General features: G+C 39.5%; 2 protein-coding genes across 5 annotated transcripts in view; one reads left to right on the top strand and one right to left on the bottom strand.

Annotated features, from left to right (window-relative positions):
* Positions 1–13,360, top strand: part of gatb (glutamyl-tRNA(Gln) amidotransferase, subunit B) — a 91,399-nt gene extending 78,039 nt beyond the window's left edge. Inside the window, exons 11-13 of one of the 2 annotated variants that reach the window (XM_078541280.1) lie at positions 6,395–6,473; positions 10,349–10,483; positions 12,086–13,360. In XM_078541280.1, the coding sequence (XP_078397406.1) occupies positions 6,395–6,473; positions 10,349–10,483; positions 12,086–12,211 (340 nt within the window). In that variant the 3' untranslated portion in view covers positions 12,212–13,360. Of the gene's footprint in view, positions 1–6,394; positions 6,474–10,348; positions 10,484–12,085 lie in introns of those variants that run through there. The other variant, XR_013576529.1, reaches the window with a different exon arrangement.
* Positions 13,361–14,123: 763 nt separating this feature from the next.
* fhip1aa (FHF complex subunit HOOK interacting protein 1Aa) overlaps positions 14,124–17,274 on the bottom strand; it is a 250,298-nt gene continuing 247,147 nt past the window's right edge. For all 3 annotated transcript variants that reach the window (XM_078541265.1, XM_078541270.1, XM_078541273.1), the window contains exon 13: positions 14,124–14,620. In XM_078541265.1, the coding sequence (XP_078397391.1) occupies positions 14,388–14,620 (233 nt within the window). In that variant the 3' untranslated portion in view covers positions 14,124–14,387. The remainder of the gene's footprint in view (positions 14,621–17,274) is intronic.

The following is a 17,274-nucleotide window of genomic DNA, read 5'->3' as shown; positions in this document are numbered from 1 at the left end:
TGCTAACACGTCATCAGACTCCCACAATCACTTAAAATGCATCTAATGACACCATTATAAAATCAATGTAACATGTCTGATTAGACTGATGCAGCTTTTAATGCAGATTGGAGATATATACTAATATTCTTTATAGGTAACTTCATTACAGTAAGGACGTTGTCACAACTCACTGGGGATAGTGTGCTGCAATATCAAGTCCCACTTTTTCCCGAGCCGCGACAAATGTGAAAAGTTTGATCAAACCACGGAATTGTTTAATTTAGGTTAACAGAATACGAGCACCAGGTTTGTAAACTTAATAAGTAAAAGTAACTGTTTATTGAACAAATTGCCTTTAACCAGTGGCAAAAGAAAGAAATATGAACTGCTAACTTCTAACTCTATAACCTAAACTCTGCCCCTTCTTAAATCCCTATACACACACATACAAGACATATAAAAACATGGATTTTAAGGGTGGGATAAAACAGTTCAATAGCACCAATTCTGGAGTACAGGATTCGATGGGTTCCTTTCAGTTCTTTGTTGATGACACAAGGTGGTCTTCCGAGCACTTTGAGTCTTTGGTTCACTGGTTGAGCACTTGCTTTTCCATGTCTCTAACAGTGATTTGCCCCTTTTCCTTTTGTCAGGGTTTTTCAGAGAGAGAGCAGGTTATAGAGTTATGAGGATAAAAAAAAACAGCTATTATTGTAGAATTATTGGAATCTTACACAGGCTAAAGAGGTTTTAGGTCTTTTCTCTTTTTCAGGCTAGGAGCTTTTTTCTGCTGCACTGCTCTCACACAAACCCTGGTTACCTGGATAGGAGCCAACTAAAATATTTCCAGGCACTTAGACCATTAGACCGGCCTCCTCCCCGACACCATCCTGTCTTTCATGGCATACTCCATTCCACGACAGCAACATTGTATATATCTCTTACACTGTTCCAGAAGACATGTAAGTACATGAAAGACATATCTTTCAAACTGCAGCCATTGTAATTTTAATCCACAGTCCAACAGACAATAAAAATGTATGTTTTTTTACAACATACTTTTAAATGTTCACTACATTTGTGCATCGCAATGTTGCCCAGTGTGCTCACAACTTGCTAAGTGGTGAATCAACCATAGACATTTGAAGAATTGATGCTGTTCATTTTAGAGGCATGCGTTGAGATACCCAAGAAGCTATAAGTTCAATCAGTCATCTCATTAAAATGATCTTGAAAATCATAATAGAAAAATAATAACGCATTTGAAGCAGAAATTGGTAAAACGCGGTCTGGATTTAGACCTGGAGTAGGAACAAGAGAGGGAATATTTAACAATCTTTGATAAATATCTAGAAGTAAGCAAGAACATTTACATATGCTTAATAGACTATGAAAAAATGTTCGATCATGTTGATCACCAAAAGATGATAGACGTGTTGCTGAAATTTGAGATTAACAGGAAAGATGTGAACTTTATACAGAGCCTATATTGGGACCAAATAGCAAGCATCAGGCTAGAAGAGACAGTCAGATATGTTTCAAGTGAAAAGAGGAGTATGATAAGGCTGTGTACTGTCACTAAAATTATTCAATCTGTGTACAGAACAAATATTCAGATAGTCAGAGGTACGTCCAGGGGTATAAGTTTGAAGCAAGAACATAAACTTGCAGTACGCTGACTACGCAACACCATTTGCAGAATCAGAAGATGCCCTACAAAGTATCATAGACCAAGTAAAGATTGTTTTTGTTTTTTTGGTGCACATGTTCAATGATAGTCAGAAGGAATACATTAGAATAAACTAGACTGAAGGTTGAAGTGGATGGTATCCCACTGGAACAAGTTTGTCTACTTGGAACAAATATTGATGGTAGATGTGATCCTGAAGTCAGAAGAAGGATGGAAGTAATTTTGTGAAGGTGAAGGATGTGTTAATAACAAGAAACTCAAGCTTGATACAAAGAAAAACTCATAAGATTCATAACGTTCTATCCACTTTCCTATATGCCTCAGAAACCTGGACAATAAATAAAGGTCTATGAAAGAAAATAGAGGCCTCTGAAATGTAGATGCTAAGACATATGCTTAGAAAATTCCATATACAGACCATAAGACAAATGAAGAGGTGCTTGAAATTGCAAGAGAAAAAGGAATTCTTAAATATCCTGAAAAGAAAATGTAAGTATTTCAGTCATTTTATCAGAGCTGAAAGCTGTGGAGATCTCTTCTGGAGGGCAAAGTGGAGGGCAGCAGAAAAAGGTATTAGAGTTAACATCTTTGAAAGTAGATACATTTTCAGGCCCAGATGAAATCTATCCTGGGCTTCTAAGAGAAGTAAGGAACAAAATTGTGGCGGCTCTTTCCACCATTATGCAAATCCCCTCTAGCTACAGCTGTGGTGCCATTGGACAGGAGGACTGCTAATGTTGCACTGTCTTTTACAAAAGGAGGAAGTGAAAGGCCAAGTAACTGCAGACTAGTCAGCTTAACCTCGGCAAGTTATTGGAAAACTTTGATGGGACAGCATAAATTGCCATTTAGAAAGGCACGGGTTAATCAAGGACAATCACATGCATTTGTTAAGGAAAGATTGTGTCTGATGAACTTGGTTGAATTTTTTTGAGGAAGTAACAAGGAACATACAAGAATACAAGAAATAGGAGCAGGACTAGTCCATACGGTGTATCGAGCTTGCTCCACCATTCAATCCGATCATGGCTGATCTTGGGCTTCAGCTCCACTTTTGTGCCCACTCCCCATATTCCTTAGACTTGTGTATATTTCAATAAGATCATCTTTCTTTCTTCTTAACTCTAGAGAGTATGGCCCAATTTACTCAGCCTCTCATCATAGGACAACCCCCTCATCCCAAGGACCAATTTAGTGAACCCTCGCTGTATTGCCTCCAATGCGAGTATATCCTTCCTAAATATGGAGACCAGAACTGTGCTCACTATTCCAGATGTGGTCTCACCAAAGCCCTGTACAATTGTAGCAAGCCTCATTTTATTCCTTTACTCCAGTACCCTTCCAACAAGGCCAACATGCTATTTGCCTTCAATAAGGAGTGCAAGAAAGCATGCCAGGTGCAGAATGCACCTAAAAATGAAGGTTCATTCGCCTTTCCTGGAACCAATCCCAAAAGATATATCACAGCTCTCCTGAATTCACTCTGACTTCTCTTCAGTGTTTCAGCTATTCTCCAAGGTACAAGATTTCATGCAGGTCCTTTCATTAGCTTTTGGCTAAGAGATCCTCCACGTTTTTCTTTACTGGCCTCATGACTCTAGATTTCACAGTGCAAGCAGGGGCCTCCCTGCAACTTCTGCATGTAACTTAAAACACCCTTGGCTACCAATAGCCCACTGCTGTAGTTTCAAACTGCAGTCAGGCTGATTACTTCCAGAACTCCAGCTGCAACAAAGTTAACTGCCTTTCACTGAGAAGATTACTGTAGATCCCTACAAATCTTCCGGTCATTTTTCATTACCAACATTATCTTATGCTGAATACCAGTTCCCAATCGCAGGCTTCATCATGGATGATGTATCTAGCATTTATTCAACTTCAGGTGTAGATCTGACTTTATATCTAGACTTCCAAGGAGCTACAAGCTACATAAGACCCAAAGTTGACACAGTCTCTCAGCTGATTTTCCAAACATCAATCAGTCTTGCTTGCTGGCTATGCCCTAACTGAATTCACAGATATAAACTCAAAACAAAGAGTCTCAACAAGCTTCACCCAACTCCATGGTTATATGACACACAGGCCTGTTCTCAGGTAGATATGCCTATGTAACTACCCTTTTAATTCCAAAGCTTCCCTTAATTCTGGGAAATCACATGAATAACATATATTTTACTGGAATAGCTACAGACATCATGTCTCCAGTTCTGTAAGCTAAGTAAGCCCACCTGCTGTTTTATGACTCATCCTTTTACTTTACCAACCTTCATCCAGTAAACACAAGTTGCCATTTAAATTGTAATTATTTTAAGTCTGTGTCGTTTGCCAGTCCCTAGATGTATACCAGGGTTTTTTCCCACTGAACTTGCATTTAAAATTCAATTTCTAATGTTTGGATCTAGAGAGAGTTCAAGTAAGTTATATGTGTATTTGTGTGTGTTAAGGATATGTTGTAGCTTTAAGTTTAAATTATATTTCTGTATTTGTGTGTTAAGGGAATTTGAGTTTTGGTTTCACTTTACACCGATGGCTGCAAGTCCGTGGGTTTGTGTGTATACCTGAATTTTTAGTGAGGTTTTATGTCTCTTGATAAAAAACTGGGCTGTCGCCTAGCAACAGGGGCCCCAAAGACACAGGGAGAAACAGAACAGTTTTTCAGTTCAGTTAGAAATAAGAGCTAGGAGAAACTGGACAGGAAGCAGATTTGCCAAAGAACAGAAGGGGGTTCCTGAGAAGACTTCTAGTCAGAGGAAAAGAACAGAAATCTGGAAAAGGTCCTGTTAAATAAAGTTAAGTGTGAGGAGCAAAGGAAAGCTCCAAGCTTAAAGGGAGAAAGCTGTTGGATGCAGACTTAAAGCAAAATAGGCTTGCAAGAAACCAGAAGATTTGAGGTGACAGTCAAAGGTTGGTGACTTATTACTATGGGCATGTGAAGCAGTGGTGTTCTACTGGCATGGCTGAGTATCTGAGAGAGAGTGCGTGGAAGGCAAAGTTTGAATGCACGTGATGATCCAGGGGAGAGGAACATTGGAAGGAGAATTTGAAACCCTGGAGGTGGACCCTTGTAGAAGGTGTCCGAGAGAAAGCATCCTTTGGGAGAAGATTCCAAAGTGGGTTCTTCGAGAGTGGAGATTGGAAACCCTCCTGTGAAAGACAGAGTTCAGTGAAACCGGTTGGCTCACAATGTGACAAGCTTCTGGGGGGAATTGAGGAGAGTTATCCATAGTATCTTTTTGGTGTGGCATCTGGGTGGATAAAGCACCACAGACACAAAGAAATCTAAGAACAAGTAGGAAGAACCAACTTGAATCATTATAATTTTTTTTTTAAAGTTGCAAAACTGATGAGATTAATGATAGACAAATCTTCTTGGACCTAATAGTTTGAAAAAAAGTAGGTGAGGAAATTGTTGATGCATTAGTCATTATTTTCCAAAATGCACTTGCTTCAGGAATTGTCCCCCTAGATTGTAAAATTGCCAGTATTACTCCACTGTTTATGAAGGGTAGTTGAGATAAACCAGGAAATTATGGGCCTTATTCTTTCAACATTCGTTGTGGGGCAGTTCATATCTGTTATTAGGGACAGATGGAACATTTGGACAAATTTGAGCTGATCAGAGACAGCATGGATTTGTATGGTGTTTGTCGTATCTGACAAACCTAATTGAATTTTTTGAAGAGGTAACAAACATGTTCAATTAAGGGAATGTCTGGATATTATTTATATGGACTTCCAGAAGATAATCAACATGATACCAAATTAGGGGCTACAACATATTGGCTTGGATAAGGAACTGGTTGGAAGGTAGGAGACTGAGTGGGGATAATGGGCATGTAATCAAAAGTAGATTGTGGTTAGTTGTATCCCCCAGGGACCTATCCTGGGGCCTTAGCTTTTCAATATATCTGTTAATTACTTGAATGACGGAATAGAAAGCCCTATATCTAAGTTTACTGACCACACTAAGTTAGGCACTGTAAATAAGAGAAATGGAAGCAGAAAGTTGCAAATGGACATTGACAGATTAAGTAATTAGACAAAACTGTGGCAGATAGAGCAATTGTAGGAAAATATGAAGCCATCCTCTTTAGTGTGAAGAAAGAAATATCAGAGTATTTTCTAAATGGCAAAATATTAGTAACTGTGGATGATCAGAGACGTTTTGAGGTCAAAGTACTAAAAGCTATTGGCAGGTACAAAAATAATTAAAAGGCGAATGGAATGTTGGCCTTGGCTATTATACAAAGGGGTGGAAGTTATGTTACAGTTGTTTAAAGCTCTGGTTAGTCTGCATCTGGAATATTGAGTTCAGTTCTGTGAGCTAAAGAAGGATATACTTGTCTTGGAAGGGTGCAGTTCACATTTTTCTGTCTAATTTCTCCCAACTTTCCTGTAGGTGCTGACTCTATAGGGAGTTCAGTTTCATGGATGGTAATTTGTCCAATTGGCTCTTTTCCATATGCGTGTCGGCAGACTATTCAGTGGAGCACAGTGCTCTCCTCACAAAGATTTAAGCATAGGTTATTTTTTAAGGATAGGTTTCAGCCAAGGAAAGTGATATTAATATAGGATTTCTGTATCACTACTTCTTGCACTTTTTGCTGCTGTTTTGATTGTGTAAAATTATATAAGGTTTGTTTTTTTAAATGCTATTTAAAAATTGATTTTTTAATATACATTTGTCTTTTAACATTTAATTTCTGTACATCCTCATTTCAGCTTAATTAGCCCCTCTGCTTTGTCAGAGCTGCTTAACCTCTTAGAAAAAGAATTTATATCTTCATCTGCAGCAAAGCAGGTGAGTAAACACCAATTTCTACTAATGGGGTTTTTTTTTACATTAAGTAACCACGCACAGAGGTTTATAGCACCATTTGTAAATAAAATAAAATCTATTGCTGATTTTTTTCAATACTATCAAAACATTTGCATTGTTTTTTGATACTAAAGAATCTACTATTTTAATGATTTGAGAGGTAGGACTAGTTCATCCTTGTATTGTGGTAATTTTTTTTCCCTCCAAATTCCTCCTTCCCCTCTTCCTCAAGGTAATTGACACCTTGCTGGATACGGTTCAGTAGGTGCCAGACTTCTTCGAGTACGTCATTCCAGTGCATTGGTGCCAATTTTTTAGTTTCAGCAGCCTATTTGATTGTGATAGGAATCAAAAGTTGAGCCTAATCCTTTTACGTATGTGCATCTATTTTTTATTCTTTTCCGGAATGTGAATTTTGCTGGTAAAGCCAGTATTTGTTACCCATCCATAATTGCCCTTGAGAAGGCTGCCGCCTTGAACCACGGAAATCATCTACTCTAGGTACACCGACAGCGCTGTTAGGGAGGGAATTCGAGGTTTTTGACCCAGCATCAGTGAAGTAACAGCGGTATAGTTTCAGGTCAGAATGAGGTGTGGCTTGGAGGGAAACTTGTAGGTGGTGGTATTCCCAAGCACCTGTTGCCCTTGTTCTCAGGTGATGGAGGTTACCAGTTTGAAAGGCGCTTTCAAAGTAGGCTTGGCGATTTGCTGGAGTGCATCTTGTGCAGATGGGTACGTATTGCTGTCATTATGCACCAGTGGTGGAGGGAGTAAATGTTAAAGATGAGGTGCCAAACAAGCTTTGTCCTGGATGAAGTCAAGCTTCTTGAGCACTGCTGGAGCTGCACTCATCCAGGCAAGTGGAGAGTATTCCATCATTCCTGATTTGTGTCTTGTAGATGCAGACTTGTCGACTTTGGGAGTCGAGCAGTGAGTTACTCACTGCAGAATTCCCAGTCTCTGACCTGCCATTGCAGCAATAGTATTTTTAGGGCTGGCCCAGGTAAGTATCTGATCCATGGTAATCCCCTCAGGATTGATGGTGAGCGATTCACAAATAATAATGTCTTTGAATGTCAAGGGGAGGTGGTTAGATTCATTCTTGTCAGAGGTCGTCCTTGCCTGGCAATTGAGTGATGTGAATGTTACCTGCCACTTATAAGCCCAAGCCTGAATGTTGTCCAGGTCTTGCTGCATGTGAACACAGACTGCTTCATTATCTGAGGGAGCCATATGTGGTACTGAGCACAATGCAATCATGAGCAAACATTCCCACTTCTGACTTTATGATGGAGAGAAGTTCATTGATAAAGGAGTCGGCTAGGACACTACCCTGAGGAACTCCTGCAAGCAATGTCCTGGGGCTGAGATGATTGACCTCCAACAACCATAGCCATCTTCCATGTTGCTAGGTATGACTCAAACCAGTGAAGAGTGTTCCCCCAATTCCAATTGACTTCGCTTTTGTAGGGCTCCTTGATGTAACACTGGCTCAAATGCCACCTTGATGCCAAGGGAAGACACTCTCATCTCACCTCTTAAATTCAGCTCTTTTGTCCATATTTGGACTAAGGCTGTATTGAGACCTGGAGCTTAGAGGCCCTGGCAGCACGCCAACGTGAGCATCAACGAACAGGCTATTGCTGAGTAAGTGCCACTTGATAGCACTGTCATTGACACCTTCCATCACTTTGAGAGTAGACTGATGGGGTGGTAATTGGCTGGATTGGACTTGTCCTGCTTTTTGTGGACAACGTTACTGGGTAATTTTTCACTTGGTCAGGTAGATGCCAATGTTTAGCTGTACTAGAACAGATTGGCTAGGGGCCCGGCAAGTTCTGGAGCATGATTCTTCATTACTACTGCTGAGATGTTGTCTGGGCCCACAGTTTGTGCTGTATTCAATGTCTTTAACCATTTTTTGAAAACACATGGAGTGAATTGAATTGGCTTAAGACTGGCATCTCTGATGGTGGGGACATCAGGAGCAGGCTGAGATGGGATCATTCATACAGCACTTCTGGCCGAAGATGCTTGCAAATGTTTCAGCCTTGTCTTTTGCACTGATGTGCTGGGCTCCCCCATCATTGAGGATGGAGATGTTTGTGGAACCACCACCTCCAGTTGGTTATTTAATTATCACAAATGAATATGACAGGACTGCAGAGCTTTGATCTGACCCTTTGGTTTTGGGATTGCTTTGCTCTGTTTATTTCATGTTGCTGTTGCTACTACTGTTTAGCATGCTTCACCATGTATTGTTACTTCACCGGGTTGGTGCCTCATTTTTAAGTAGCCCAGGCGCTGCCCCTGGCATGTCCTCCTCCACTCCTCATTGAACCAGAGTTGAACACTTGGCTTGATGGTGATGCCAGAGTGAGGAATATGTTGAGCCATGAGCTTAAAGATTGTAGTTGAATGCTGCTGATGGTCCACCACACCTCATGGCACCCAGTTTTGAGCTGATAACTTCTGAATCTATCCTCTCTACTTTGAAGGTAGTTCCATACAACACAATGCACAGAATCCTCAGTTCAAGATAGCACGTTGAACTGCTGTCAAGGTTGTGGAACCTTTTCTCCACAAGGACTGTGTGGTGGTCACTCCTAACATTACTGTCATGGACAGATGCATCTGCAGCAGGTGGATTTGTGAGGACAAAGTCATTTTGGCTTTTTCCTCTTGTTGATTCCCTCACCACCTGCTGCACACCCGGTCTGGCAGATATGTCCTTAAGGACTTGGCCAGCTCAGTCAGTAGTGGTGCAACTGAGCCACTTTTGGTGATGGGCATTGAAGTCCTCAGCTCACAGTACATTCTGTGCCCTTGCTACCCGCAGTGCTGCTTCCATTTGTGCTCAACGTGGAGAAGTACTGATTCATCAGCTGAGGGCGGTGGTAATCAGCAGGGGGTTTCCTTGTGCATGTATAATCTGATGCCATTAGACTTCATGGGGTCTGGACTCAATGTTGAGGACTCCCAGGACCACTATCTTCTGACTATATACCACTGAGGACATACCCAAGAATGGTGATGGAGGGTTCTGGGATATTTGTTGAAAGGTATGATTTGGTGTGTATGACTGTCAGGCTGTTGCTTGACTAGGCTGTAGGACTACTCTCCCAATTTTGGCAAAAGTCCCTAGATGTTAGTAAGGATGACTTTGTAGGGTCAAACTGGCAGGGTGTGCCATTGTTGTTTCTGGTGCCTAGGTCGATGCCATGCGTTCCATCCAGTTTTACCCTTCTTGACTTTTCTGTAGCATTTTGATAAAACTGAGTGGCTTGCTAGGCCATTTCAGAAGGAAGTTGAGTCAATCACATTGCTGAGGGTTTGAAGTCATGTGTTGGCCAGACTAGGTAAGGATGGCAGACTTCCTTCCCTAAAGCGTCCCTAGGGTATTAGCCTGAGCCTCTGGATTACTAATTCAGTAACATTACCACTACCCCTCTGTCCCCTAATCTTGTAGAAATAACTATCCAGGTTGATTCTTTAGCACTGCCTCTTGTCCCCTCATCTAACTAACAGCACAACTGGGGTATCAAATCTGATATAAGCTTGTTCTGAATGGCTCAGCTATTGACTGGATAAAGGTGCAAAACTATGGGGATCCTGATACTACAGCATTCAATAACATTAAGAAATATATGTTGTATAAACAGTATATTATCACTGCCATAGTACTGAGAAATTTATATACCAATTCCAAAAAGCATAGGATAAAAAATTATATAATTTATTGAGCAACGTGATTAGATAATTCAGTAAACCATGCATTTACAGAACTGCTTAATTTGCTTTAATAAGTGATTTGAGCAGTAATACATCTTTCTTCTGATTTTGAATTGGGTTGGTAGGTATTTCTTGAACTGTGGAAGGGAGAAGGGAAAACTGCAGTCCAGATAGTTGAAGAAAAAGAATTGGGACTGATCCAAGATCACAAGAAACTAGAGCAGATCTGTCAGTGTGTTATTGAAGGTCATCCTGCAGAGGTAAGCCATTTCAACAAATACTGCTTTTAAGAAGTTTACTTGAGTGTCAGATTGAGGAAAAATTAGGACCGTGGCAAATAATTGCTACGAGATAAAATAGTTTTTCCTCATTAATATTATTATGGCCTTTTCTCTGCCATTCAGCTGTTTGAATAATGTACTTTTGTGAGTAGAGTAGATGGTAATGGAATATTTAAAGGAGATTTTTAACAGCAATGTTAAATGGATTACTTAGTACTACTTGCTATTGCTAAAATATGGTTTTTAATGTTTAGTTGAGTATATTTTGTGTGTTGATGCATGTAAGATTCCTAGAAAACAATGATTTCTCCCTCCTAACGTACACTTGGAAATGTTTGAAAGGAAACACTTATTGGGAGGCAAGGCCATTAAAGGGATATGTTGAAAGGCTGGGGAGCTGGGATTAAAAGAAAAATTGCCATAGCTAACAAATTGATGGAACAGGTTTTAAGGGTTGAATGGCCTACTCCTGTTCTTTCATGTTACCATTTCAAGTCCATTTACCTCTAGGTGATCCTTGATTTCATTTATAGAAAGGGGCCCCATGCATCCAGGTGCAGCTTCATTCACTGTAACAGAGCTGAGTCTTTGGACCTGCCAGGGTTGAATTCTGTTTTTCCAGAGCTACCTCACTTTAGATTCTGTTCATACTTAACCAGGAAGCAGCGGAAACTTCCATTTATATGGTGCCACTAATGTTGTATTCTCTTGCTGGAGTTTGAGAAGAGAAAGCACGATTAGCATCAGAATCCCATCATCATCGTTAGCATCGCATAGCTTGGACAGCAGTAATCAGAGCAAATAGAAAAGCAAGAATACCAACAAGGGGAAAGTGTGATATACACACACAATTCATTTCTTACCCCGACTCTCCCTCTGTTTCTTATTCCCTCATTCCTAATGTTCACATTCTTTTTCTAAGTTGTTGAACTGGAATGATGGTCCTAATGACATTGTAGTTAGCCATCTGGCAGTATGTATAGCTGATCCAAGATACTAGTCATCTTTTTTTCTGGAAAGTGCTTGACCTCTGCTCGGCAAACTTCATAATGCAGAAAGCGTTGAGATCAGAAGTTAATTATCAGAAATTGTGGGTTCAAACTTCTATCTCAACTGTTTTATGATATGGCTTACTGGAGTATTCATCAAATGCAAGGAGAATTTCATAAGTTAGATGTTGCTGGCTTTGTCAAAATGTGTGAAATTCCAAGAGACGCTTCATGTTCATGCTGAGCCACACCTACAGCATAAACTGCTAAATGTTTGAGACCTTGAATAGGATTTAACATTTGGTAGCTTATCTTGTATCCAAAAATACAGATGATCAATCCCAGTTTTTAATTGATGATTGAGTGGCCCAAGAGTTACTGGGAAGTAGTGGTGACTGATGGTGTAAATTGGGTAGGAGTTGTGCATACGGTTATCCTGCCAAATTGTGGAGGCTGAACTTGTCTTTGTAACTTGAAGTAAAAATTATTCTGTAGCAAGCATTCAAAAACTGATTGTAGCTAATAGGTTGCAGCACTGATAAAAGATGAAAATAGTAATTGTGCTTCAGCTATTCTTTCACTTATTTTGTAGGTTTCTGAAATACAGCAAGGAAACTGGAAAGTGTTAAATAAACTGATTGGCCAGGTTCAGAGGGTAACACATGGCCGGGCCGCCCCTACTCTGGTGAAAGCCATTTTGGAAAAGAAACTTTCCTGAAAGCTGCAACATTGGAAATCAAGACAAATCAGAACTGAGATTGAATTTGTCTGAATCTTAATCTATTGTCATAACTTTGGTGAATGATTGACAGACTCCTTAGAGATATATTTGTTTATCCTCTGCGAGGTCTGTCACATTATTTTGAAAAATGTATGTTAATGATAAAACACATCTTACAGGCTACCTGCTGTATTTGCACAATTGTGTATTATTGCAATGCTGAATTACAGGCAGATTGTGTGAGTCAAATAATTACCTGAATTATGTAATAATCATGAAAGAAGTACAATATTTCCTAAATGTAATTGACTTTGAAAACCACATAACCAAGAAAGCATCTATCTAACTGGGTGGTTCTGTAACTTATGCATTTATGTGCAATGACTGTCATTTTCTGTTCTTTATTGATCAAATTTATGTGCAGTGGATTGAGATGAGTGCAGACTCCTGTTGTTCAGATTTGTGCAGTAGCCAGATGGCTCTGATTCAGTCTGAGATTTTTGTTTTAAAAAGCTGCATTTGCACAGATTTGTAAAAAAAATGTAGATGCTGGAAATACTCAGCATCTGTGGAGAGAAAAACAGTTAACATTTCATCAGCACCATTCCATTTTGATGAAAGGTCACAGACCTGAAACATGAACTGTTTTTCTCTCTCCAGAGATGCTGCCTGACCTGTTTAGTATTCCCAACAATTTCTGTACTTGTTGAGATGAACTTGGGTGGAGAGAAAAGCAAAAAACTGCAGATGCTGGAAATCCAAAACAAAAATAAAAATACCGGGAAAAACTTTTTCTCTGCAGATGCTGCCAGACCTGCTGAGTTTTTCCAGGTATTTTTATTTTTGTTTTGGGTTGAGAGAAGTTTGACTTGGAGTTGGAAATCGTTTTGTAGTACAGCTGTTCATCCACTAACTAAGCCTGCAACATTTGACTCAGGGATTACAATTAATGGGATCTGCAACTCTTCCATCTTCTATAGTCAGAAGAGCAGAAATCTACAGATGTGTTTAGTTATCAAAAAAACAAATTATTCAAGTACTACTTAACTGTAACATTGTTCATCAAAAGGTCATTCAAGAATGACAAAATCATTTCTGTACTGCACTAGCTTTTTATACACCCCCCCAAATAAATATCATTCACCACTTACAGCAAACTTTATGCTTGAAATTAAACTACTGCAATAAACGAAACAAACAATTCCTCAGTAAAAGCCATTAAAATAGCAGCTTGCACAGAGACCACACTACATTTTAGTGAATGTACTGAGTTATTTTAATAAGTTATTTTACTCTTCAGAAGGAAATTAGCAACTTATTTATAAATACCATTAACCCTCAGATCTATAGCTTGACAAAAATTCTAATTCCATTAAATTTTAGAAATCTGATTTTATAATTTCTACCACTGTTGCAAAAAACTTCAACACAAAAAAGGGGTTATCAACAGTAAAGTTACCAAGACCATGATTCATCCCCTATTCAGCCACTGCCTATACACATACAAACAGCTTTTACAGTATATAAAAAGTGTGCTGAAGGACATCTGCATAAAGTAAACTTTGTTTCATGCCCTTGCTATTCTTCTGTAGCTGTCATGTTCACCTTTTCTTGGATACTGCACTAAGACACATTTAGGATTTCATAACATAACAATATTAAAAAGGTTCATAAAAATAGCTAAAAGACAATGTCATTGTTTTTGATCAGCATGAGTGACAGAGTGTCTCATTCCTCATTGTCCTCATTCATTTGATCTTTGGTACTATTCACAGCAAAGTGTTGCAGGATGAATATGATCAGCCATTTAAAGAATACTCAAATGTTCACATCTCAAATCCACAAACTACCAGAAGTGTGTGTTTGTACGTTTATAATATATATACTCACATACCCTTTGACATTTAAATGTCTGCATAAAAATTTTCATACATTGGAGATTGCATAGAGACTATTTCATTTGTGCATTTTCTATGACAATAAGGCCACTGCATTTAAAAACCAAAGTTTCTGAAATTTCCCAGTCTTGTTACATTGAGGCAAAATAGTTCCACTCTTTCTCTCTTCACCCCAATCCAATCTCTCTGTGGTTAAGGCCAGATAGAAATACATTATTACTTTGGAAAAGGTTTAAAAAGTAGAATGCACCATTTGCATTAAAATCACTTCAGAATTATTCTTCACATTCTTCCAGCGGAGTGTGAGATAAAATGGAATGTTCCTGTGCAATGGCTGCAAGCTCCTTAAGAAATTCTGTGAAGATGACAGCTGCATTGATAGAATTTTTCACATGTGAGGAAACTTGAGGAGCCGCCACTGGCTTACTTAAAAGCAGCTGCTGTGGATTTTGGGCAATACCTTGAGGCCTGTGTCCATTTTCTGCAACACCTTGACTGTGCTTAATTTCTGCAAGAGGTTTTCCAGGAAAGAAAACAATATCAATTACTAATAACAAATGCATTGTTCATGTAATACAATTCATATTCTTACTCAATTTATTCCATAAAATTGGTTATTTGATTTGTTCAGTAAAAAGCCTTTTTAACCTCATCTTAACCACATGAACTACCTCATCTTTTACAGTATAATTCTTCTGAATTCACAGTTCAGTTTTTTTCTGCCAATGACAGAAGCCCACTCCACGAAAAGGTATTTAAATTTTGTAGTCCTTAATTTTCTTCCCATTTCAGCTAATGGTTCTAGGTGGTGGAGTACTGTTTCACAGGCATCACTAACACTTGCCCATGTGACTGTTCTTCATATGCAAGTCTCAATTGTAGGTGCCAGATGACCATTATTGAGCCAGTACTATCCTCTCCCAACCTCCACATGCTGCTTGATTTCTTTCCCCACTGAATCGGCTGAATATCCTCACAGCTGCTCCAACTGAGAATCAAAAATGGGACTTAACTGGTGTATAAGGTTTGGTATCACAGTATCTTAACAGTGCAAAAGGAGGCCATTTGGCCCATCGAGTCTGCACTGACTCAAAGAGCATTCCACCTAGACCCACTCCCTTGCCTTATCCCCGTATCCTTGCACATTCTCTCTTTTCAGGTAGCAATCCAATTCCCTTTTGAATATCTCAATCAAACCTGCCTCCACCCTTTCAGGGAGTTCATTCCAGACTCCAACCACCCTCTGGGTGATACATTTTTCCTACATCACATTTACTCCTTTTGCCAATTATTTTGAATCTGTGCCCTCTAGTTCTTGATGCTCTCTTGAGTGGGAACAGTTTCCCACTACTTACCCTGTTCATACCCCTCAGGATCTTGAATACTTCTTTTAAATCTCCTCTCAGCCTTCTTTTCTCCAAGGAAAAAGTCCTAACCTCGCCAATCTATCCCCATAGCTACAGTTCTTTATCTCAGGAATCATTCTTGTGAATCTCCTCTGTGTACTCTCCAATGTCTTCACATCCTTCCTCAAGTATGGCACCCAGAAATGGACGTAGTACTCCAGATGAAGCCTAACTAGTGTCTCATACAAGTTCAACATGACCTCCTTACTCTTGTACTCAATGCTCCTATTAATAAAACATAAGATACTACATGCTTTATTAACTGCTCTCTCACCATGCAATGACCTATATACGTATACACTGAGATCCCTCTGTTCCTGTGCATCCTTTAGAGGCTCTACCTTTATACTGTCTCAGCATATTTTTCCTGCCAAAATGAATCCGCTTAAGCATCTCTGCATTGAACTTCATCTGCCACTTGTCTGTCCAATCCACCAACATGTCTATGTCCTTTTGAAGTTCAATACTATCGTCATCACAGTTGACATTTCCAATCTTCCTATCATCTGCAAATTTTGAAATCATGCCCTGCACACCACAGTCTAGGTCATTAATATGTATCAGGAAGAGCAAGAGTCCCAACACTGACCCTTGGGGAACTCAACTACAAACTTCCAATCTGAAAAACATCTATTAACCACTACTCTGTCACAACCAATTTTTTATCCAAGTGCCTACTCTCCCTTTTACTCCACGTGCTAGAACTTTGCTCACAAGTCTGTTGTATGACATTGTATCAAATGCCTTTTGAAAATCCATATAAACCACACCAACAGCGTTGCCCTTATCAACCTTCTCTGTTACCACCTCAAAAAAACTAGCAAGTTAGTTAAACATGATTTTTCCCGAATGAATCCATGTTGGCTTTCCTTAATTATCCTGCACTTGCCTAAGTGATTATTGATTTTATCCCCTACTATAGTTTCCAGAAGTTTCCCTACCACTGAGGTCAAATGGACTGCTCTGTAGTTGTCAGCTTTATCGTGCACCCTTTTGAACAAGCGTGTAACATTCACAATTCCCCAGTCCTCTGGCACCTCCCGTTTGTCTAAGGAAGACTGGAAGATTATCCACTGGTGCCTATGCAATTTCCACTCTCACTTCCCTCAGTACCCTTGGATACATCTCATCTGGTCCTAGTACCTGATCTATTTTAAGTACAGATAGCCTTTCCAACACCTTCCTCAATTGTAATTGCCAACAATCGATTTACTCACTGAACAAGGAATAAAGAAGGAGCTAGTTGTTTAATAGGGCAAAGTTTTCTCTCAAACAAAATGCTGGAAACACAAAGTCAGCATTTATGAAGAGAGCAGATGAGTTAATATAAGTGATTTTCACTTTTGTTGACCACAGTAAACTTCATTAGAAACCTAGAAAATTGGAGAAGTAGATCATTTGGCCCTTCAAGCCTGCTCCGCCATACAAGATGATCATGGGTGATCCTCTATCTCAGCGCCATACTCCCCAGTGTCCCTGTATTCCTTGACGTGTTTAGAGTCTAGAAATCTATCTATTTCCTACCCCTCACCACCACCCCTTATCGTTGTTCTGCTATTAGCACTGGTAAACACTGTGAAAGAACAATGTGGAACAAATAACAGATGGCCCTTTAGGGGGAAGGGGCGCTGTTTGTGGAAAAAGGATGGAAAGGGATAAAATAATGAATAAAAATGAAAAGGGGATAAAAATAAATTAAATTTTTTTTTCAAAAAGGGGTGAAGATAGAGGAGAGATTTCATGGTCTGAAGTTGTT

Source organism: Cetorhinus maximus, chromosome 1 (assembly GCF_964194155.1).
Source record: "Cetorhinus maximus chromosome 1, sCetMax3.hap1.1, whole genome shotgun sequence".
NCBI classification, from domain to species: Eukaryota; Metazoa; Chordata; class Chondrichthyes; order Lamniformes; family Cetorhinidae; genus Cetorhinus; species Cetorhinus maximus.
Note: the sequence above shows the minus strand (reverse complement) of the source record. Positions and strands in the feature narration are given on the sequence as shown.